We start from the raw sequence: 24,974 nt of genomic DNA, 5'->3' as shown, positions 1-24,974 counted from the left end.
CGCTGAGTTACTCCAGCATTCTGTGTCTATCTTCGGGGTAAAACAGCATCTGCAATTCCTTCCTGCACACTTTTTTTTAATTTTACCTGCATTAAATGCTCTTGTGGACGAGGCGCTTGTCGTTGGCGCATATTGCCGGTAGATGGCGGTGTCGGTGGAGCTGCGCGGTCCACGCTCCCTCGGCCGCCGACGCGGGGCCGGAAGCGGGGCTCGGCCGTGGAGACCAGGACCGGGAGCGGAGGCAACATGAAGTGAGTAGGAGGTCGGGGCCGCTGCGACTGCAGTCGCCAGGGTCATAACTATGTTCGCCTGAGCGAACAAGTCGTGCGTTGGGAGGAACTGCTGATGCTGGTTTAAACCGAAGACGAGCACTAAAACCTGGAGTAACTCAACCCCACCCCATTACCGTGATTATCGTTGTTTTTTGCATTTTCCATTCATTTCCCCCAAGTACCGTCTATATCCCTCGTCCCCCTCTCTCATAACTCACAGTCTGATGAGGGGTCTGGATCCGAAACATCACTTTTTCTCCAGAGATGCTGCCCGACCCGCTGAGTTACTCCAGCAATTTGTGTCCATCTTCACTATTGTTGTTTGTGTTGGCAGATGAGGATCCTTTTATTCAAAAGATGCAGCTTGCTTCCAGCACCAGCACTCAATTCTTAATGTATTATTAATGAAAGGGTCCTGGTGATTAATTGTACTGGGGGCAAGGTTAGCTGAGCTGCATTGTTTTGCCAATAGAAGTCTGTTCAACTCGGAATCTCAGTCAGTGTTTGCCAGTCCCCTCATCCCTCCCTGTTGGAAGGGTAGGCGAGGGGGCAAGAGTATCTATGGATGATCCCACCTTTGTTTGTGTGTTAGTTAATGATCATGCAACAAGCCCAGGTGCACAGACCTTTAGGACCACTTTGCCAAAAGGTAAGATGTCAAGCTCATGTGTCATATTCTAGTAATTTACACTCCTCAATATGAAACTTGGGACCTGAACTTTAGGATCTTCTGGACAACCTCCAATGGCAAGAGACCTAAAAGCCACCATCGTTATAGCCTGTAGACTCAGAAACTTGGATATTGATATCACTGCCCAGAATGAGTTAGAACAGACTGGAGATAGCTAGCTGAAAGAGCAAACCAGAGGAGGAACAGGGCCTCATGGTTTTCCATCTAGAATGTGCTAGCCTGGTATCTCAGTGACTGCCTTTTGTGATAAGTGAACATCTCATGATGCTGCAGTTCATTCTAATGTGGACCCAGCACACTCTCCTTGTCCGTGAATATGCTCCAGTCCTGGAAACTACAGATGTGACCAAAGAAGACTTCTACCTTGATTTTCGGAAAGGTCCAAGAGAAAGTCAAATTGATCCTCGTGGATGACTTAAGTATCTGAGCTTAAAAGGATGCAAGTCGCTGGAAAGGTGTGATTGGCAAGGAAAAAGTGGCAAAAGCTATCTCAAACTGAGGTATCTTGCTGATAAAATTCTTGGACACAGCTTTGTCAGAACCAATACCCTGTATTATCAGAAAAATGTGCACAAAGCATCATGGCAACACCACTGATCCAAGCACTGCTACCTGTTAAATTGTGTCATCATGAAAGACAAGAGTCCAGGATGTACACGCTCTTGTTAGAGTGAAGGGCAAGGCAGGTGAACGTAAGGAAACTTGGATGACTAAGGAAATTGAGGCTCTGGTCAGGACTAAGAAGGAGAGGCATGGGGCAGGTATAAGCATCTGGAATCAAGTGTTTCCCAGGAGGAATTTTAGGAACTAAGGAGCAAGCTAAAAATGGAAATCAGGAGGGCAAAAAGGGGCAGGAGATAGCTCTACCAGGAAGCATTAAGTATAATCCTGAGATTTTATGTCCATAAAAGGAACAAGGGTAACCAGAGACTTAGTGAGACCCCTCAAGAGATCAACTCTGCGTGGAGCCAAAGGAGATGGGCAAAGTCTTCAACGAGTATTTCCCCTCTCTTTTCACCGTGCAGAAAGACATGAGGAATGGGGAACTTGGGGCAATCAATGGAAGTGTTTTGAGAGCAGTCAGTATTACTGGTCGAAGTATTACTGGTCGAAGAGGTGCCGAAGGGTCTGACTTGTATGAAGGTAGACCAATCTCCCAGGCCTGATCAGATATAACCGAGGAAGCTGTGGGAAGCTAAAAAGGAAATTGCAGGTGCCCTGGCAGAAATTTACAAGTCACCATTAAATACAGTTGAGGGGCCGGAAGACTGGAGGGTGGAAAATGCTGTGTGTCTATTCAAGATGGGCTGCAGGGAAAAGCCTGGGAACTACAGTCCAGTGAGCCTAACATCTGTGGTTGGAAAGTTACTAAAGAGTATTCTGAGGGATAAGATACACATGCATTTAGATGGACAAGGGCTGAATAGGGATAGTCAGCTTGGATTTGTACATCTCACAAATCTGCTTGAGATCTTTGAAGATGTAGCCAAAAAGATTGATGAGGGCAGAGCTGTTGACATTGTATACATGGATTTTGACAGGGTTAACATGGTGAGCTGCTCTAGAAAGTTAGATCGTATAGGATCCAAGGAAAGATAGCAGAATGGATAGAAAATTGGCTTAATCGAAGGAAGCAGAGGGTGATGGTGGAAGGTTTTTTTTCAGACTGGAGGCCTGTGACTGGTGGTGTGCGTCATGGTTCGGTGCTGAACCTATTGCTGGGTGTCATCTATATCAATGATTTGGATGAGAACATACATGACAAGATTCGAACTTTGCCAATGACCGAAACGTGGGTGGCATTGTAGATAGTGAAGATGGTTGCCAAAAATTGTAGCATGATCTTGTTCAGTTGGGCAGAGAAATGTGAGGTGTTGCATTTCAGGAAGCCTAACATGGGCAGGACCTACACTGAATGGGAAGGCTCTAGGGAGTGTTGTAGAGCAGAGGGATCTAGGAGTGCAGGTACATAATTCATTGAAAGTGGCATAGTATAGGATGGTCAAAAAGGCTTTTGGCACATTGACCTTCATCACTCAGAGTAGTGAGTATAGAAGTTAGGAGGTCATGTTGCAGTTATATAAAACGTTGGTGATGCCACTTCTAGAGTATTATGTTCAGTTTTGGGCACCATGTTATAGGAAAGATGTCAAGCTGGAAAGGGTGCAGAGAAGATTTACACGGATGTTGCCAGGACTCAAGGGCCTGAGCTCTAAGGGAGAGGTTGAGCAGGCTAAAACTCTATTCCTTGGAGCGCAGTAGGATGAGGGGTAATCTTATAGAGGTGTACAACATCATGAGAGGAATAGATCGGGTATACGCACAAAGTCTCTTGCCCGGAGTAGGGAAATTGAGAATAAGAGGAAATAGGTTTCAGGTGAGGGGCGAAAGATTTAATAGGAACCTGAGGGATAACTGCTAGAGGAGGCAGTTGAGGTAGGTATTATCGCAACATCCATCTAGGTACATGGATAGGATAGGTTTAGAGGGATATAGGCCAAATGCAGGCAGGTGGGACTAATGTAAATGAGACATATTGGTTGGTGTGGGCAAGTTGGGCTGAAGGACCTGATTCCACATTATATGACTCTATGAAAGGGACCAGAAGGATGTCCATGCCACCTGTGTCACAGCAGGTACCAATAATTGTTGGACTGACCACAACCTAGCCTACACTGTTAATTTCTATCAGTGTGGCCCCAAATCAAAATGGCAAAATAAATGCTGCTGAAAAAAATTGAAGTTAAAACTTTCAAGGAATGTGCAAAATGCTTCTCTGCAAACAATACCTCACAATGACTTCGCCCAACAACCGCTGCAGTGTCCATACCATTTGGACTGCTCTCAGGCCCATTGTAATTAGCACCTTTGAAGATTCTCTTGGCTTCTTGACCAAAAATCACCATGACTTGTTAGATGTGAAGGACTAGAATATTCAGTAGCTAATTAACTACCTTCACAATATGTTCTTGGATTGGAAGCTCTGCCATGCCTTAAGCGAAAATTCTTTTCACAGGCGCTTGCAGGCTGAACAACAGCAGAAAATCATGACTAAATGAATAGATGGCTGGAAAGAGCAGTGGGGGTCAGCAATTCATTACAATAGATTCTTTAACACTTCAAAGGCTATCTGGAGTCCATCACACTGAGCCAAGAATGGCAGAGTTTTTCAAAAAGTCACAGAGCAGTCTGTGCTTACTGAAAGGAGCACTGTGAATAACTACTTAACCTAACTTTGTCCTTAACACAATGCCCTAGAATCCATCCTGGAACAAACTATGCAGTGAAATTCTGTCACCACCTGAACCAGCAAGAAGTGAAAAAAATCAAATGTCAATTGATAGAGATATAGATGTAATTGAGCAGACTGTATCAATCATCAAAAGAGGGTTTTGTTCCCAAGGTATGGAAATTGACCTACATTGTACAGGGTATCATCATGAACCCTTTTTGTCAAGGGGAGTGTTGTACAGTGAGCAAGTTATGAGGACAACACAAAGTGCTGGAGCAACTCAGTAGGTCAGGCAGCATCTCTGGAGGATATTGATCAATGATGTTTCAGGTCAGGACCCTTCTTCAGACTCCAGTCGAGTTAAAATAAATACTTAGCACCTAGATGTAAAGAGGCATTGGACGAGGTGGATATGGTCAGTATCTATGCAGTGAAGTAAACAACAATGGAGTAAAAAATAACCTGGCTGTGCCTGACATCTGCAATAATGAAAAATACTGAAAGGGTCTATCTTTGCAATTTGATATGCAAGTGCAATATATTCTCAGTCTCTGTCCAGAACTGTTTTAATATTGAGAGGAAGATGGGTTGCACCCCAACCAGACAGTCTACCCCCATAGTTACCTCAAATCAGCTGGACTGACAGATGGAGGTAGCTGTTCTGAGAATACAAAGTTTGGAAGTCATTTAAAATGTTGTACAGACAATTGAGGTTAAAGCTGTGAGGTATGATTTGGAACTAGAAATGCGTGTTGTTAGTGATAGAGTGGAATAAGATTATTCTAAAATGTTCTTTGATTCAGTTGGCAGAGGAAAAGGTAGTAAATTCAGATTGCTGTTTAATTTGAGAAACATTTTTGTGCCAGCCTCTAAGCAACCTCTGCTTTTATCCCCACAGTCCACTGACAAAAGTGAAACTCATCAATGAGTTGAATGAAAGAGAGGCAGCACTAGGCATTCAAGAAAAAGTCTCCTGGCACTCAGAGTACAAGAACAGTGCCTGGATCTTCCTGGGTGAGTAAAACCTTTTGCAGCCCCTTAGTTGTTTGAGGCCACAGAAACCTGTGGGCTGATGGTATTGGCTTGTTCAATATCTAAGTATTAATGAATTTAACGTTATTGAGAAGAATAAGCTTCAAGTGCATGAACATTTATTTCCAAATTCTATAATTAATTGAGAAATGATTTTTCTATGAATAAAAATGAAAATTATAAGTGTGGTGAAGTGGAGTGGGGTTATTCTCTGCTAACCATGGACTATTATTGTAGAAGTTCAATCTCCAGTGTGCTAATTCACTGCATTCCCGATGGAAGGTCTATTTGTGGGTATGATTCCCACACATCAGCTGATCTACGAGCTTGATAGTGACAAGTAAACTCTGGACACTTCTATCAAGATGTAAATGGGCTTCAAGACTACCATTAAAACTGTCTGTATGAATAATTGATGTCTGTCTTGGGTTAATGCATAATGTTTTGTGTGGCTCATTTCAGTTGAATATGTTCCAGTTAAGTCATCTCCCCAATTAAAAATGTCTGGAAACAGTCTGAGTGATTTGAAGTCATGGTTGAAGCTACTTAACTTTTGCAAAGGAGTGGTTTGGTGTTCTTAACTGGAACATTACTTCATTTCTCTAACTTATTTATATAACAGCACACATTTCAAAGTAACCTTTCAAAGTTTCAGAATAGCCACTAATTAACTCTTGATGTCATTTTAAACTGTACATTAACGTCTTAGTGGCTTTAAAAGAATAATTTTTCATTCTCTATTGTATGGCAGCCATTGCTGCTCCCACCCTATGGAACTCACTACCCCAAACCGTCAGACTCCTCCACACTCAACACATTCAAAACATCACTGAAGTCTCACCTGTTCAGTACTGCCTTCAACCACTGAAGGTCACCTCACCTTCCACCCGGTCCCCTGCAAAAAGTCTATCCCCTACTCCCAATTCCTCCGTCTACGCCGCATCTGTGCCCGGGATGAGGTGTTTCAGACTAGGGCTTCCGAGATGTCCTCGTTTTTCAGAAAACGGGGCTTCCCCTCCTCCATTATAGATGAGGCTCTCACTAGGGTCTCTTCTACATCCCGCAGCTCCGCTCTTGCTCCCCATCCCCCCACTCGCAACAAGGACAGGATCCCCCTCGTTCTCACCTTCCACCCCACCAGCCAGCGGATCCAACATATCATCCACCAACATTTCCGTCACCTACAACAGGACCCCACCACTGGCCATATCTTCCCATCCCCTCCCCTCTCTGCATTCCGCAGAGACCGTTCCCTCCGCAACTCCCTGGTCCACTCGTCCCTTCCTACCCAAACCACCCTAACCCCGGGCACTTTCCCTTGCAACCGCACGAGATGCAACACCTGTCCCTTTACCTCCCCCCTCAACTCCATCAAAGGACCCAAACATTCTTTCCAGGTGAGACAGAGGTTCACCTGCACCTCCTCCAACCTCATCTATTGCATCCGCTGCTCTAGATGTCAACTCATCTATATCGGCGAAACCAAGCGCAGGCTCGGCGATCGCTTCGCTGAACACCTGCGCTCGGTCCGCATTAACGCCACTGATCTCCCGGTGGCCCAGCACTTCAACTCCCCCTCCCATTCCCAGTCTGACCTCTCTGTCATGGGCCTCCTCCAGTGCCATAGTGAGGCCCGCCGGAAATTGGAGGAGCAGCACCTCATATTTCGCCTGGGCAGTTTGCGGCCCGGTGGTATGAACGTCGACTTCTCCAACTTCAGATAGCTCCTCTGTCCCTCCCTTCCCCTCCTCCTTCCCAGATCTCCCTCTATCTTCCTGTCTCCACCTATATCCTTCCTTTGTCCCACCCCCGACATCAGTCTGAAGAAGGGTCTCGACCCGAAACGTCACCCATTCCTTCTCTCCCGAGATGCTGCCTGACCTGCTGAGTTACTCCAGCATTTTGTGAATAAATCCTTTCTCTGTTCGTTTACTTATTTATCTATTTATTCACTTCCCTATGTTCTCTAAATCCCTGTAAAGCGTCTTTGAGTATATGAAAAGCGCTATATAAATGTAATGCATTATTATTATTATTATTATTATTAAAATTAATTGTGTTCAGAAATGCTTGCACCATGACATTTACTTTTGCACAGTTTGGTCTTGTACAGTGCAAAAGATATTATTGCATTAAGCATTTTGTCTCTTCTATTTAGCTGTCTTTCATTTGGTGGTTTATTAGACTTTCTTGCTTTTGGTTTTGTGTTTTAAATTTGATCACATCTCATAATTTTAGACTACATTATTCTGGATTATATCTTCAGATGACAAGTGACTAAGCTCTAAATTTGAGGATGAGATGGGTGTTTAGCAGCTGTGGCAGGACTTGAACGCCATCACTACAAGGTGAAACCAAGTGGCAGCTCAAGCGACAGCAATGCATCTTTCCCAGGCAAGCTCAATGCGTTCAACGCCCGCTTCAATAGGGAGAACACTTACAGTGCATTCAGAAAGTATTCAGACCCCTTCACTTTTTCCACATTTTGTTACGTTACAGCCTTATTTTAAAATGGATTAAATTCATTTTTTTATCATCAATCTACACAATACCCCAGAATGAAGAAGCGAAAATAGGTGTTTAGAAATTTTTGCAAAGTAATTAAAAATAAATAACTGAAATATCACATTTACATAAGTATTCAGACCCTTTGCTATGATACTCAAAATTGAGCTTACGTTCATCCTGTTTCCATTGATTATCCTTGAGATGTTTCTACAACTTGATTGGAGTCCACCAGTGTTAACTTAAATTGATCGGACATGATTTGGAAAGGCACACACCTGTCTATATAAGGTCCCACAGTTGACAGTGCATGTCAGAGCAAAAACCAAGCCATGAAGACGAAAGAATTGTTCGTAGGCCTCCGAGAGGATTGAGAAATTATCCAAATACAGGTGTGCCAAGCTTATAGCGTCATACCCAAGAAGATTTGAGGCTGTAATTGCTGCCAAAGGTGCCTCAACAAAGTACTGAGTAAAGGGTCTGAATACTTATGCAAATGTGATATTTCAGTTATTTCTTTTTAATTACTTTGCAAAAATTTCTAAACACCTGTTTTCACTTTTTTATTATGGGGTACTGTGTGTAGGTTGATGATTTAAAAAAAGAATTGAATCCATTTTAAAATAAGGCTGTAACGTAACAAAATGTGGAAAAAATGAAGGGGTCTGAATACTTTCTGAATGCATTGTATATGCCTTCTTGGGCTCCCATATTGTGGTATTGGAATCTTAGTTACCAAGGCTGATGTCTGGAGATCCTTCAGGAGAGTGAACCCTTGGATAGCGTCTGGACCTGATAGAGTACCTGATTGCGTTCTCAAGACCTGCGTGGACTAACAGACTGGAGTTTTTGCGGACTTCAAGATCTCATTTCTGAGGTCTGAGGTTCCCAACTACTTTAAAAAGGCATCAACAATAGTAAGGTGACATGCCTCAATCATTATCAACCGACTAATACCGCCAGGGGGCACCATACGATGGCTGCCTCGCCAACGGTCTGTCTCGTCTTTTTCCTTTGTGTTTTTAGTTTGTTGTAAAATGTATGTTTTAGTTTATCTTTAGTTTTGTATTATGGTGGGGGTGGAAGAAACTTTTTTTATCTCTTTCCTCGGCGGAGATGCGATTTTTTTTTCCGTGTCGTGGAGCTGGCAGCCTCTCGCTGGGACCTCGGAGCTCCAACCACAGGAGCCTGCAGGACCTAACATCGTGAGCTGGCGATCCCTTTGCCAGGGATCGACTTCGGAGCTCCAACCGCGGGAGCCTATGGACTTTAAACAACATGGAGCTTGTGGTCCCTGGTTAGAGACCGACTTCGGGAGCTCCAAGCCGCGGGAGCTTCGACCGCCCCGACGCGGGAGCTTCGATCGCCGGCTACAGGAGCTTCAATCGCCCCGACTGCGGATGGTTCGACTCCCCCGACCGCGGGAGAAAAGGAGGAAGAAGATAAGACTTTATTGCCTTCCTTCACAGTGGGGAATGTGGAGGAGCCACTATGGTGGATGTATATGTCAAATTTTTATGTATGTTGGAGCCATTTTGCATTTATTAGTTATTTTTGCTTATTATTATTATTACCTTGTATTCTGCTGTAATTTGGACACTATAGAGTTAATGCAATGCTTACATAGGGGCTGGGCGGAGCTAGAGCATGGGCAGTTGGGTACGTGCTGGCAGAGTGTGTGTGAGCCAAGGAGGTTTAGCCAAAGGCTCCGCCAAAAGATTCATTAGCCAAGATGTAATCAGCTGTAAGTCTTAATACAGACTCCGCCAAAGTTATATCTGGCAATTCGTATCGATCACATAGACTGTGGTAAGATATGGAATTTTACCTAGCAAATCAATAACCAGTCGATGACAAGAGATATGCCAATATGTCAATATGTTTATTGCACCTTCAAAATAAAGACTAACTGTTCAAACGTCAAGGAGGATCTCTGTTATTTATATATGTTCAAGTCATTATGCTTATCGCTCACTATGCCACTATGCAAGTGGCAGCTTGGGAGCTAATTGATAGACGAGAAGCTGGCCGCTACAATGTAGTTGTGTGCCTTGTTTCTTTTTTGATATGCTGTATGGCAAACCAAATTCCTCGTATGTTGCAAAACATACTTGGCTAATAAATTATGATTATGAATATCCATGGTAATGACATGCATTGAGAGGTTGGTTATGGCACATTTCAACACCTACCTTACCAAGAACCTGGACCCATTAAATTTACCTATCGTCACAATAGATCAACGGGGGATGCGATCTTCCTGGCTCTCCATTCTGCACCAGCATAACACATTCAAAGGAAATGTGCAGAGCAAGTTTTTTACAAAGCTAGTGGTGGGTACCTTGATTGCGGTGGTGGTGGTGGAAGCAGATACAATAGTGGCATACAGGAGGCTTTTAGATAGGTATATTGATTTGTGGGGGATGAGGCATACGTTTATTATGTTTTATATTGAGTACTGTGTTTACAAATCTGTTATGCTGCTTCAAGTAAAAATGTCCTGTTCAGTTTTGGTACATATGACAATTAAACACTCTTGACTCTTGATATTTCAGTGGGTGGCTCACTGTATTCTTTTTAACAACTGCAGTCATTGTTTTACTCTGCTGGAAGGAATGTGTTCCTCTGGTCATGACCTGAGTTCATTTTTTTAAAAAAGTCAAATGTAATGTCAAATTTTGCTGCTAAAATTCTAATTCTTTGTATTAAAACTCATCTCTTTTTACTCCAAAGGAATTGACAGAGTCTTGGTTGATTTCTGTTGACTGCAGAGGAAGTCTCCAAGATAATTCCATAGCAGCTCTTTGCTAAGTGAGGGGATTTAACATTGAACCCATTGTTTTCAGGATGCTTTCTCAATTAGATAATTTAGGTGCTTAACAAGAGAGAAATGTTTAGTTTTAAACAGTCAAAGAATCTTTTGAAATTTTGTTCAACGCACATTGGAGGAACAACACCTCATATTTTGCTTGGGCAGCCTACAACCCAGAGATATTAATGTTGATTTCTCTAACTTCAAGCAACCCTTGCTTTCCTTCTCCCACCCTAGTTCTCCAACTAGTTCCACTGACCTTCTCCATGTCTCCTTCCCAATCACTAACAATGAAGCATTCCACATTTCCTTATAATTGCCTGCTTTGATCTATTTTCACACCTTACACCCATATCTCTGGACCCTCTCCCCTGACTCAGTCTGAAGAAGGGTCTCAAACCGAAACGTCACCCATTCCTTCTCTCCAGAGATGCTGCCTGTCCTGCTGAGTTACTCCAGCATTTTGTGTCTTGCTTTGTTCTTTGTTGAGAACAATAGTTCCACAGTAGGCAGCTGCTCACATATTGATTGATACTTTATTGTCACATGTACTTGGTACAGCGAAAATCTTTGTTTTGCATTCAATACACAAGTATGCAAAGAGTCCCCTTGTATAGTGCGCCAACAAAGTTACAAAAAGTATTCAATATAGTCCCAATGGTCCCTGTTCCTTCCCTCCCACCCCCGTGTCGGGTCCCTTTTATATTCCTATCTAAGTTGTGTTGACTGACAATGTCTGAGGCACTGAGGGTTTTAATTTGTAGATTTATTGTTTTTGGTAAGATTGACATCAAATGTGAGGGTTTGGTTTGGTCTGTAAGCATTCTTTTTCTCTCTTCTTCCTAGGTGGCTTGCCTTATGAATTAACAGAAGGGGATGTTATTTGTGTATTTTCACAGTAAGTGTTTTTCTCTTTAATTTCCATTATTCCCTTGCTAAGGCCATATATATCATGCTTGCTACACAGCAATCATGCATGCTTGTTACACGGGTGTGTCCTGCTTGTATTTTTAACAAAGTGGCTAGTAAGCAAATTTAATTATTGATAGTAACACCAGGACATTCAACCATAGAAGCAGCACATCTGAACTCAATCCTACTTTCGCTTGAAATTACCCTTGAGCACTTAACAGCGCTGACGATGGTACAGAGATCAATTGTAGTTGTCCTACCACTGACTCCACTGGGACTACTAAATCTTGCCATCCATTTGGGACAGTTGTTTAGCAAAAAGCAGACCACTGTTTCTGGAACTGCTGCATGTGAGTAGCCTGACTCACTTCTTGCATCACCACAGGCTCTATGCTACAAAGGTAGCTCTTGTGCTCAATCTGCCTTGTGATGTGAAAGGTACAATATAAATTTGGCCCAATGACTAACAGTGTAAATGCTGGCACCTGGACAAGAACTATGCAGGCTTAGTCACTGATTACACTCTAAGGATATTGGTAGATTTTTGGAAACTGAGGGAATAAAAAGATATGGGGGGGAGTGCAGAAGAGAGGAAGTGAAAGGCCAGTCATGATCGTATTGAATGGTGGAGAAGGCCTACTTTTGATGCTATTTCTAAGGTTCTTTAAAAGCATCAATACATGATTAGTTTATTTTATCTTTTCAGTTTTGGTGAAAATTATCTAGTTTTCTCCCTGTAGGTGCACAATTTCACAACATCAGCATCTTCTTGACAGTTTGACACTAGTGTTTTATATGATATAACCTCATGGCCAAACGTGAATTAGTTAACCTAATGTTGGCTTGGGTGCTTCCTCAGCTGTGCCCCAGTCATATCTCTGCAGTAACTCAGCACTTCGTGTCTATCTTCAGCATAAACCAGCATCTGCAGTTCCTTTCAACACACATAGAAACATAGAAAATAGGTGCAGGAGTAGGCCATTCGGCCCTTCGAGCCTGCACCGCCATTCAATATGATCATGGCTGATCATCCAGCTCAGTAGCCTGTACCTGCCTTCTCTCCATACCCCCTGATCCCTTTAGCAAAAAGGGCCACATCTAACTCCCTCTTAAATATAGCCAATGAACTGGCCTCAACTACCTTCTGTGGCAGAGAATTCCACAGACTCACCACTCTGTGTGAAGAAATGTTTTCTCATCTCAGGGATTAATCTGGTGAACCTTCTCTGTACTCCCTCTAAGGCAAGAACGTCATTCCTCGGGTTAGGAGACCAAAACAGCACACAATACTCCAGGTGCGGTCTCACCAAGGCCCTGTACAACTGCAGCAGAACCTCCCTGCTCCTAAACTCAAATCCTCTTGCTATGAATGCCAACATACCATTCGCTGAAGTGCCAGTTTTGGAGTGTATCGGACAACCAATCTTTTATTGGATGGTGCATATAATGTGATGAAGGATTTCAAATCATTCCATGGAGAGAGTAGTGTAACTGCATAGTCACAAAGATTTTTAACGGCAGAGGTAAAGGAGGGAGGTAAAGTAATTTCGAGACTGTGATTGTTAAATAGGCTGAAGCTTTAAACACGGAAAGAAAAGCAGTGAGAGGGGCTGGCTACGCACGGTTAGAGTGTAAAAAAGAGGATTTAATGTGCACACAGTATGATGGAGTTTGTGTAATATGATGTGGCGATGTACTCTTTACCTTATGTCATTTGCAGTCGGAAAATGCAAAAGCGACGGCAGGACCACACAGATTTATTTGCTGATTTATCTTTGTGACCTCGTCTCCTCCCTACCCCCAGTCACGAATCCTTGGGATACTGGAAGGAAGTGTGTGAGGAAGAGGTCAGAGGTTAACCCTTTCCAATCAAGCTAAATGGAAGGATTACTGAGTAAGATGGGATATGTACAGATGAGATTGCTGTGGAATTGCTAGTGATGTACAGCATCTGATAATGCTGCATTTGGAGTTGGCATGATATCTACTGAACATTCATTTCCTTGTGACAGGTATGGAGAGATTGTTAACATCAATCTTGTTCGAGATAAGAAGACTGGGAAATCAAAAGGTTTTTGTTTTCTCTGCTATGAAGATCAGAGGAGCACCATATTAGCCGTGGACAACTTTAATGGCATCAAGGTGGGTATAGAGTGGGATCATGTGTATTTCTCTCTGAATCACAGATATTTGCCTCTTCCTGCTGGCAGTTCTGTAAAAACAGGTTTGACCTTTTTTCCCAGTGTGAAATGCAAGGTAATCTTTTTAAACTTGTACCAATGCACACTCATGAAGATATAAAAATTAAAGTACTGTCTTTAAGATTTTAAACAAACAGCAGGTTTACATTTGAAACTTATGAACGTTAATTTTAATGCTAATTGCTTTAGGCTCAATCACTGTTCTGTTGTTAGCCTACAAAGGAGAGTCAGAATAAGAAGCTATCTATTCAAATACATGGTACTTGAATGTACATATTTGCTCACTTCTGCAATTCTGTGTGCAATTTCTCAGTGTGACTTTATTCATATGTTCTACCACATCCACTTTTACAAAATTATTATTTTATCTTGAGCTGAGAGGATATTGTTTCATTCTGGCCATAGCTTCATGGTCTGGAAGGATCTTCCAGTATCGTGCTTGAGTGAACATTATCCACAGTGCAAGCTGCACCAGGATATATAGATCTGGAAAAGTAATTGAAGCCTAAACCTATCTTTTTAGATATGTGATTCCTGACATGCAGGCTGGAATGAATGACCAAGGCCAGCTGCCACGTGAGAACCTCTTGGTTTCTCTACTGGGAAACACTAAGAATGGTTTTGTCAGAGTGTAGTGAATGTGTGAAATTCATTGCCACAGGTGGCTATGGAGGCTGTCATTGGGTATTTTTAAGGCAGAGATTGTCAGATTCTTGATTACTAAAGCTGTCACAGGTTATGGGGAGAAAGCAGGAGAATGGGATTATGAGAGAACGACAGATCACCTATCTTCAATCAGATGATTGAATGGCAGTAGAGACTGAATGGCCAAATTCTGCTCCGATGACCAACAAACTCGCGTTTTGATTTGAATTCAAGGATACCCAGGGGGCTAATAAATGTTATACATTCTTGGACTAGACGCACCATCACGACTCGAGGGAAATAAAAGCAAAATCTAGAGGCATCTGAAGGCTGAGGTCCAACAAAATACTTGTCACTTGTCAACTGATGATGGATGGAATGACCTGAGGAGAACGCAATATAATAGGATTCTTCAGCCTGTGAAAATCACCTATTGTCTAAGGATCCACCCTGCTGTGATCCATGTATGGAGGAGAGCTTATCATGAACAGTGGCCAACTAACATCCACTAGAAAGAGAGCTTCCAAAATCATGTCTTTGTCAGGAATGTCTTTCACTCTGTTTCATGTTATATTCTCAACAGTAGCCCAGTGTAGCATGAGGTTGAAAAGGCAATCCAACTGCTGAAATAACATCAAGGCCAATAGACCAAATGAAATTACTGCTGTTACTTTTAGGCATGATCGAGAAGTACTGTGGTGCAAATTCATGACCTCATCTGGGGTGAGAGCTTGCCCGCAGATCTCCGAAATGCTTTAACATGATATATCTGATTGTGGCAATGACAGATTCCCTTCTGCCTGCTGCGAGGAATGTCATCCCTAGGAACCATCTCAGCTGCCTCCTCTCAGTGGCATTTTTTTCTTCTTTCTAACAATGCAAAAGAATAGGAACAGAATTGAAATGGAACATTAAAATAGCAAGGTTTAAGATTGTAACTTAGATCTTTATGGTATGTTTTGCTTTCACCATTGAGTGGAACTCATGTTACAATTGACAATGAGCAAACCATATTCATTATATCTGCAATGGTTGCCATAGTACTCTGAGATTCTGGTTTAGTCTAGCAAAATTATTAGTATGCTGATTAATGAATGAATGGGGCAGAATAATTCGCAGATGTTTTCTGTAGTTGAATGAATGAAGTTCAATAGACACGAAGAGTTACAGAAAAAAGGGAAAAATATGATTTGAGCTATCTGCTGAGTATGGACCAGTAAGGCCAAATGTCTCATCTTCTTGTAACTTGCATATATTTACCTTTTAGATTAAGGGAAGGACAATCCGTGTTGACCATGTGGCCAATTACCGCCCTCCAAAAGATGATGATGATATTGATAATGTGACCAGAACACTGAGGGAGGAAGGCTGTGCACCAAAACCGCCTCTCTCAGCATCAGCATCGTCGGAGTCCTCCGACGAGGTTACTGCCGAGGTGTCAACTAAAAAACGGAAAAAAGGTAACGCAAAGGGAGTGAGTAGATTAACATTTGCAAGGAATGTACTTTTTAGGTGTGGACAAATTAGTTATTGATTTCATGGTAACTGGCCATCACCTATTTATTTTTGCCACACAGACCGGTCATTGACCATAACTTCCTATTGCTGCCAGGAAAAATACGAATGAAAGGAAATGAATATTGATATTAAAAAAAGTAGTGCTGGAGAAATTAATGGGACTGAAAGTCAATAAACTCAAGGGTGTGCTATTGACATCCCAGAGTATTAAAAAGTGCTAGCCATTTTGACAACGGAGAGAGAGATTATGGAACTGGGGTAATAGTGTCATATAGCACAAAAGTAGGTCCATCGGCCCACCAGTGCCAACCATCCGACCACCCATCCACCCTAATCTGATAATAATCCCATTTGATTCTCCCAATGTTTCCAACAACTCCCTCAGATTGTACATTGTCCTACACAGGTTGGTTAATTTGCAATGGCCAATTCTCCACCGACCCACTTGACTGGATGTGGGAGGAAGAGGGACACATTTCCAAGGGAACACTATGTAGCCAGAGAACGTGCAAACCGCACACGTACTGCACCAGAGGACAGGATTGAACCCAGAAGACAGGAGCTTTGAAGCAGCAGCTCTACTAACTGAACAGCTCTGCCAATCCTATTCCTACAGATTGGAGGGTGGCAGATGAAACTTGAGAGAGAGAGAGAGAGAGAGAGAGAGAGAGAGAGAGAGAGAGAGAGAGAGAGAGAGAGAGAGAGAGAGAGAGAGAGAGAGAGAGAGAGAGAGAGAGAGAGAGAGAGAGAGAGAGAGAGAGAGAGAGAGAGAGAGAGAGAGAGAGATCAAGGGAGAGATCAAGGGAAAGATCAAGGGAGAGATCAAGGGAGAGATCAAGGGAAAGACGGATCTGTGCTTGATAAAGATTTTAATAGGAACCTAAGGGGCGAATTTTTCATTCACAGGATGGTGAGTATATGGAATGAGCTGTCCTGAAGATAGTTGAGGCAGATATAATTTAAAAAAAGACAGGGACAGTTACATGGATAGGAAAGGTTAGAGGGGTACGGACCAAATGAGGACAAATCGGACCAGCTTAGATGCCGAACCTTGGTAGGCATGGACAAGTTGGGCCTAAGGCCTTTTTCCATGCTGTGTGACGCTGAGCATTGATTGAGAGAGGCCTTCGTCAAATTCCATCAATAACTTTACAGATTATAATTGTCTTGCATTGGTGTTAAATGAGATAATGCGTAATGAGATTAGTGATTTTGTGAAATTGGTACCAGTTTTACTTTACCACAGGACTCTAAAGTAATGAATGCTGATTGTTCCAAGAAACGGGGAATAATTCCATTGTGTGAAACTTAGAAAATAGGTGCAGAAGTAGGCCATTCGGCCCTTCAAGCCAACACCACCATTCAATTGATGGCTGATCATCCAAAATTAGTGCCCCGTTCCTGCTTTTTCCCCATATCCCTTGATTCCGTTAGCCCTAAGAGCTATATCTAATTCTCTCTTAAACATCCAGTGAATTGGCCTCCACTGTGGCAGAGAATTCCACAGATTTACAACTCTCTGGGTGAAAATGTTTTCCCTCATCTCAGTCCCAAATGGCCTACCCCTTATTCTTAAACTGTGACCCCTGGTTCTGGACTCCCCCAACATAGGGAACATTTTTCCTGCATCTAGCTTGTCCAATCTCTTAATAATTTTATATATTGCTATCAGATCCCCTCTCATCCTTCTAAATTGCAGCTATGATTGCCTCTGTTCTTGAACACATATTTACCAAAACATTTTTGTTCTCTAGAAAAGAAAAAGAGAAAGAAAGAAAAAAAGAAAAAAATTAAGGAGGAACAAAGCTCCAAGCATGTTGCCAAGACCAGTAACCAAAGTCGTTCGTCTTCACCCCCAGTAAGGATCAAGAGAGAAAGAGAGGATGCGGGATATGAGAAGTATGCCAATACAAACCGAGAGTCTCAAGGAGACTGTAGTAATGACCAAAGAGGAACAACAACTGACAGAAAACACTCAGCTGGAGCTGATGAAACGACAAATAGAGAGAAATACAATGAGAGAAATCAGTCTAGAAACTTTGAGAGGGAAGAAAGGCGAAGAAATGATCAAACTGGCCGAGGGACTTGCAATGAAACATCGGGAAGGGACTCAAGATGCAACTACAGTGATGGAAGAGAGGCCAGACATGACGAAGAAAGACAGAATTATCAACGAGAGAAAATACGGAGAGAAGAGAGGTTTGATACTATGTATGATAATAGAGACAAGTATCGAAAGAATGATCGCAACAAGAGAGAGGAGAGGGATTCAGACTCTGAGAGTGCCAAAAGCAAAGAGAGGAGAAATAAGCACAATAATGGCAGTCGTTACAAAGAAAGAGACGATCACAGGGACCGATCATAACAGAAGCCAATAAGAGCTTCCTACAAGGTAAACTGAATCTCATTTTAAGTTTTTTCTCCAGTCCATGAATTTAAGCCCCAGGAAGCAGAAATAAAGATGGTTCCAAAATTTGCTACTTTCCTGGACCCTGTATTTTTTACTTATTCTCTTGATGTTCATTTGTATAAATATCAAGAAAAATGAAAGATCTCAATGCTGCATGGCCCTAACTACCCACACCAACCAAGTTGCCTACCCAAGCTAGTCCCATTTGCCCATATTCCTCTAAATCTTTTCTATTCGTCTACCTGTCCAAATGCTTTTAAAAGTTGTCATTGTACTCATCTCTAGCACTCCTTCTGGCAACTCATTCCATATTCCCATCACCCTCTGTGTGAAAATGTTGCCCCTTAGGTCTCCTTTAAATCTTTTCACTCTCACTTTAAACCTGTGCCCTATAGTTTTAGACGCCCCCTCTGGGATAAAGACTGTGACCATTCACCTTATCCATGCCCTTCATGATCTTGTTCACCTCTTAAAGGTCACACCACAGGGAACAAAGCCCCAGCTTATTCCGTCTCTCCTTGTAACTCAAGCCCTCCAGTTCCTGTATTACCCTAGTGAAGCTTTTCTGCACCCTTTTCAGTTTAATGACATCCTTATGTTAGGTGACTAGAACGGCGCACAATACACCAAGCGCACTCACCAATGTCTTGCACAGTTGTAACGTGACATTCCAAAGTTTGTGCTCAATGCCCTGACTGATGAAGGCAGCATGCCAAACACCTTCACTACCCTGTGTTACCACTTTCTGGGAATTCTGGGTCGCTCTGTGGTACAGCATTCTCCAGGGCCTTGTTATTTACAGGGCAAGTCCTATCCTGGTTTAACCTATCAAGATGTAACATATGCACTTATCCATGTTAAATTCCATCTGCCAGTCCTTGGCCTATTTTTCCAATTGATCCAGATTAAATATGTTCTTCCGATTTCCACCTCTTAAAAATGTTTATCACCAGCAACACCATTATTGCCCCTTTGAACAGAGGATATTTCAGAGGACAGACACAAAATGCTGGAGTAACTCAGCGGGACAGGCAGCATCTCCGGAGAGAAGGAATGGGTGACGATTCGGGTCGAGACCCTTCTTCCATGTTTCGGGTCGAGACCCTTCTTCCGAAACATCACCCATTCCGACCTGGACCATTACCCATTCATTCTCTCCAGAGATGCTGACTGTCCCGCTGAGTTAGTGCAGCATTTTGTTCTATCTTTGATTTAAACTAGCGTCTGCAATTCTTTCCTACATATTTCAGAGGACAATGGGTCTGGAGTTTCACATTGTCCATGGAGCACGAGGGCTGTGGATGTCTTTCTTGAAGGACATAAGCGAACAAGATGAGCTTTTAATGACACAGAGGCAGTTCTATTGGCACCATTATTGCCACATGCAAATTTCACATTTATTTAACAGATTTTAAATTCTCCAGCTAGCGTCACATGATTCTACATTGTGTCCTGACCAATAGCCCAGGCTTCTGGACACTACTGCACCCTAAATGTAAGGATCTGTCACAAGCTGAGTTTCAATTCTCATCCTGCTGGTCATCCAGTAAAGTAATGATGTTTTATTTGTCAAATGCAAGGTCAGACAGCTGCTGCCACAGGCTTTCAAATCATGGAACGACATTGCAGCTAAACATGTTTTTGCTTACCCCACCCCCACCACTTTTCTGCTGAAGCATACTCCATTGGACTGAATAGAAACCAATCCAAAGGAAGAAAGCTAGCTGATTTCTTCATATTACTTCCCCCCCCCCCCCCCCATAGTTCAGGAGACACTGAAGTGATGCCGGTACCTCAACTTCATCCAGATAAGATCATCTCAGCAAAAATCTGGAATTGGTCATCCACTCCACGCGGGCAGTGCATTTATCCACAGTATTCTGTAAATTTCTAACTTTTTGTTATTCATAATACCAGTTTGTTGATAAATTCTAATGTAAGAATGTCAGTGGGTCTCAACCCAAAACGTCACATCCATGTTCTCCAGCGATGCTGTCTGACCCGCTGAGTTACTCCAACACTGTATCTTTTTTTGTAGGAATGTCGGTGTTGTCGTCACAGGATTTTACGTGTGCAACATAACTGTCAATGGCACGAATGAATGAAGAATGTTAGAACCATCTGTGGAAAACGTTCCATTATTTTTTATTCTCTTTTGTGTTGCTGATGTCATATTCTACTGGAGTCCATTTTCAAGATTGGACAATTTGGACCTGCATAATGTATTAGAGGAGAATTATCAAATAAATAAGGCTGTCAAGCTCTCTCTGCAGTGGACTAAACACCAAGGTTATAAATGTGGGCAACCATTATTGCATGGAAGCCCAATGAAACATTTCAAGATCCTGTTTATTTCCTGAATTCTTCAATGTTATTGTTTCTCTGCTCCATGGTAACATTGTGCATCAGGCCAGTTCCTCTCATGCAAGGTCAAGCTTTTGTGTGCGCCTGTAATTAAAATAGAAAGTTGGCTTGTTTACACTTAAAGTTCATTGGGGTTTTATTTGAGTACTGCCCTCTTGGGACTGCTAGTGTTAATGAGTATATTAAAATGAATGTAACTGGTGCTCTTATCAGTTTGGAGAAGTGAAGAAGGTTGATAAAGCTCTTGAATTGGTTTAACATCACTCTACTTTTTTGATATATTTAAATAAATATCCTTTAATGCCCAAATTTAATTATTGTTCATGAATTGTCATTCATTGGCTGTAGAAGGATCTTCTTGTACATTCTTTTCCCAAGAGAAACATAGAATAATACAGATACTGAAATTTGGATCAACAAACCAACAAGAGGGGAAGGGAGGAAGGAATTGTTGACATTTTGGGTTGAGGCCCTGATGCAGGGTGTGGACCCGAAATATTGAGCACATATGTCATTGGTCTCAAAGCATTTTTACATTAGAACCTGTAATTATTTTGCCAAATCCTCAATTATTGCAATATTTAGAGCTGAGGGGGTAAAGCAGCTCCTGCACTTCAATGGTAGAAGCATATGAAAGGATATGTTTAATCCAACAGGTGTAATTACAAGAAGATTCTGTTCAAGTACATTTGTAAACTAGCTGTCAGCATGCTGAACCACTGATGCATCATGGGCGAAATCATCTCAAAGCATAAGTCATAAATATATGCAGTTTTCTATGTTCCTGCCTACGGCACTATAGAAAGTGCTAAAATGTGTTGCTTCATACTTTGTTCTGTGATTTTATAAAGCAATTTGTTGTCAAAACAGAATTTCTAAGTCAGGCCATGTTTGCTTACAACAATAAGTGTTATAAATGATTAGTTCCGAGCAGAATTATGTTATGTCAATAGGTTAATGCAAAGATGAAATATTAGATATGCTGGAATTCTGAAATAAAAACAAAATGCTGATTAATACTAATCAATGACCGAATCAGCCCCAGGCTCTTCTCCGATAGCAACTCGCCCCTTTGGGGTTAATTACAGGCCCCCCTAATAATGTTTGGGACAAAGACCCATCATTTATTTATTTGCCTCTGTACTCCACAATTTAAGATTTGTAATAGAAAAAAAATCACATGTGGTTAAAGTGCACATTGTCAGATTTTATTAAAGTGTATTTTTATACATTTTGGTTTCACCCTGTAGAAATTGCAGCTGTGTTAGTACATAGTCGCCCCATTTCAGGGCACCATAATGTTTGGGACACATGTTTTCCTAGGTGTTTGTAATTGTTCAGGTGTGTTTAAATGCCTCCTTAATGCAGGTGAGAGCTCTCAAGTTTACCTGAAGAATGCCACCTGGTAAATAAATAGGTTGAGAGGTAAGAGTTCATAATGGAACTAAATAAATTGTTCATCCCAACGAAAGACACAAAATGCTGGATTAACGCAACGGGTCAGGCAACCTCTCCAGGGAACATGGATGGATGACATTTTGGGGCAGGAATTTTCTTCAGACCTGAAATGTCACCTATCCACGTTCTCCAGTGGTGGTGCCTGTTACTGCAACCTTTTGTCTCTTTCATTTGAATGAGCATTTTGTCTTTCTTTGTAAATCGGCATCTGTGGTTCCTTGTTATGGCTTATCCCAATATTAATGTGTGCACACTGAACTTTTTATTTCTGTACCTTTGAAGTCAATTACACCAAATTCCAGAATGAAATTCAGCACACTATTTACTATGTCAGATGCCCAGTACAAACAAGAGGAAGGTTTCTTCACCGTGTTTCTGAATGATATCTTGAAAAGACAGTGTAAATACAGGGAAAAAATAAGGGAAATAGGATAGTCCCTTTGGAGGGTTGGCATGTTCTATTGGTTTTTGTGTGGGTCTGGCTTTATACACCATTGGATAGATAGGTATCTGGGAGATGTGTGTGCAATCTTTCAACATTGAACATATGACGGGTAAAAGGACATAAACAGTTTAAATAATGTGAAATGTGTTACGTGTGTTTAGTAGTGGTACAGCTTATCTTGGACTCCACCTAGTTTATGGCTTCGCTGCTGATCTCATGGTAAGCAAAAGGAGGAGTACTTTGGAAGGGTGCAGATCTAGAGCTTAGAAAAGAAAGCCACACGTTTGTATAAGGCTTGGTACATGCTCCAGAAGATGTTTAAATATGGCTGTCCAGAATGGAAAAACTAAAATACAAAGTGAGTTTAAAAAAAAATTGGTTTAAGTGTTAAATAGATCAGGATGACACATTATTGGCAACAATGCTGAGTACAAGATTTAACTGTTGGCTCTTTATGCCAGTTTACTCACTAAAACAAATCAGATTTGTACCTGGAAGGAGAGACAGATTGCATTTTGCAATGATCTCTGGCAAAGCTTCTCCCGGAACATCACTTGTATTACTTAAGTTAATTAAACCATTGATCTACATTGAATCTGCAAAGAACAGAAACTGCTGATACTGCAGTTACAAACCATTAATTACGCATCATTTAATTCATGGGTACTCAGGATTTATGCACACCATACAGATTTTTAATAAATATTGAACTCCATGCCCGGCTAGGATATCACTAAAAGTTTAGTCAGTCAAGAAACCCAATTGGCATGTGCTTTCACATCAGCAGTGGTATTAATTAACATTTGGTATTGAAAGGTACAGTGGTTCTAACACTATCATTCAGGGCAGCACAGTGAAACTGCTGTCTCTCAACTCGTATTCCAATCCTTACCACTGATACTGTCTGTTTGGAGTGCCCTCAGGGGTCTCTTCGATATGCTCCAGTTTCCTCCCATATTATGAAAATGCTTGGGTTGGTAAGGTGGTTGAACCTTGTGTGTAGATGACTGGTAGAATCTAAGGCAAGTTGATGAGAATGTGGGGAGAACAAAATGGGGTAAAGTAGATTAGTGTAAACATGGGTGCTTGATATTCAGCATGAACTTGGTAGGCTGGTCTTGTCTCCATAACTTTACGCCTCACTTGATGATCCTCTTGCATCTTTTATTATTGTCCCACTGATGCTCCTCTCCTAATGTATTTCCCTTCCATTTGTTTTGGGGATTTTTTCATGGTCATCAGACGGTTTACATTAGAGACAGGCTTTTCAGTTTACCTAATCCCCACTAACCATCAACCGCCCATTTACACGACTACACATCAATCCCATTCTCTTAGCATGCTATCATCTCTGCAGATTCAGCTACACACTGGGGGAAATTTTTTATTCATTATTCACAACCATGCTGTGTGGCAGTGGCTCGACAAGCTGTGCCAATATGGCACCTTTATTTTCATGTCATTCTTATTGTAAATCAATTGGTCTTAATTCACATGGGTGGGTGGGGGGATAAAAAGATTGCCACATCGTCTGTTCAGGAATTTGATTATATAATCTTCCTGCTCAAAAACAACCCAAAATGTTAGATTTTTGTTTCCCTGACTTCCTCGTCGTTCTACTGTTCTAGTTTGTTAGGAAGTGGATTCTTATTCTCATGCCAGAAAAGCCTCGTGTCATTCTCCACTTTCAATAGCAAATCTAATCCTTTCTAGTTTATCAATATTTTAAATGTCTGGTGTTCCTTATTAATTAATGTCATAGATTCAATAGGTCAATTGTTCTCAATCAATTTAATGGTGCATAGTCTGATATTACAATGATACTGTTGGATATATGTTTTGAAGTACAAAATAAAAGCTATTTAAAAAAATATATATATTTTTTGTAATTAAAAAAAAAAATCACTCCATAATGACCAGAATCCTTAAAGTATACTTTCTCACAGTTTACACAAAATATATAAACCATTACTCAGGAGAAAATTCAGGAATCACACGATGGGTCATGCCCATGTTTTCATTTTTCAATCACATCTTACACTAGGTGTGAATTATACAACAGTGGAAAAGCTTTGCTTGCTTTGTTTATGCCAGTAAATATGGAAGAAAAAAAAATCCTTGTCTCCCTTCTCGCTCTATAGGTGCACACTCTTGAGATTAAATTCCACAGACGTTTTTTGTATCTCATCTAAAGGGCCATTCCTCAAATGTGACACACGAAAACAAATGTCTTCAGGCTAACAAGCAGAAAGTGCATTACAGCTGAGCCCATTCTTTTATCACCTGACATCCACAAAGGAGAAGTCGAAAATATTTAGGACACAGAAATGTTCCTCCTTCATTTAGCCATGATGTTGCCATTTAGTCTTAGTCCAGCTCAATGATAAGCAAAAAGCTGATAATTAATAAGAATTACAAAAGAAACGAGGCCATGTTGTAGCGGGTGATAATGAGAAGAGTTTGAATGTTATTACTAA

At 41.6% G+C, this 24,974-nt stretch overlaps 1 protein-coding gene across 1 annotated transcript; it reads left to right on the top strand.

Moving 5' to 3' along the window:
• The first annotated feature begins 176 nt into the window (after nt 1-176).
• Nucleotides 177-24,340, top strand: rbmx2 (RNA binding motif protein X-linked 2). The gene is made up of 7 exons (XM_078412385.1): nt 177-251; nt 5,094-5,209; nt 11,391-11,442; nt 13,469-13,598; nt 15,570-15,762; nt 17,575-18,212; nt 20,269-24,340. The coding sequence occupies exons 1-6, from the start codon at nt 247-249 to the stop codon at nt 18,183-18,185; spliced, it is 1,107 nt and encodes a 368-aa protein (XP_078268511.1). The 5' UTR covers nt 177-246; the 3' UTR covers nt 18,186-18,212; nt 20,269-24,340.
• Nucleotides 24,341-24,974: the final 634 nt, after the last annotated feature.

The sequence above is a fragment of the Rhinoraja longicauda genome, chromosome 15 (assembly GCF_053455715.1).
Source record: "Rhinoraja longicauda isolate Sanriku21f chromosome 15, sRhiLon1.1, whole genome shotgun sequence".
Lineage (NCBI taxonomy): Eukaryota > Metazoa > Chordata > Chondrichthyes > Rajiformes > Arhynchobatidae > Rhinoraja > Rhinoraja longicauda.
The sequence above is the reverse complement of the archived record's forward strand: the minus strand, read 5'-3'. Positions and strand labels throughout refer to the sequence as shown.

Coding starts and splice junctions, on each gene's coding strand:
- rbmx2 (XM_078412385.1), top strand. Junction 11,443..13,468: donor GTTATTTGTGTATTTTCACA/GTAAGTGTTTTT, acceptor TCCTTGTGACAG/GTATGGAGAGATTGTTAACA. Junction 15,763..17,574: donor AACTAAAAAACGGAAAAAAG/GTAACGCAAAGG, acceptor TTTGTTCTCTAG/AAAAGAAAAAGAGAAAGAAA.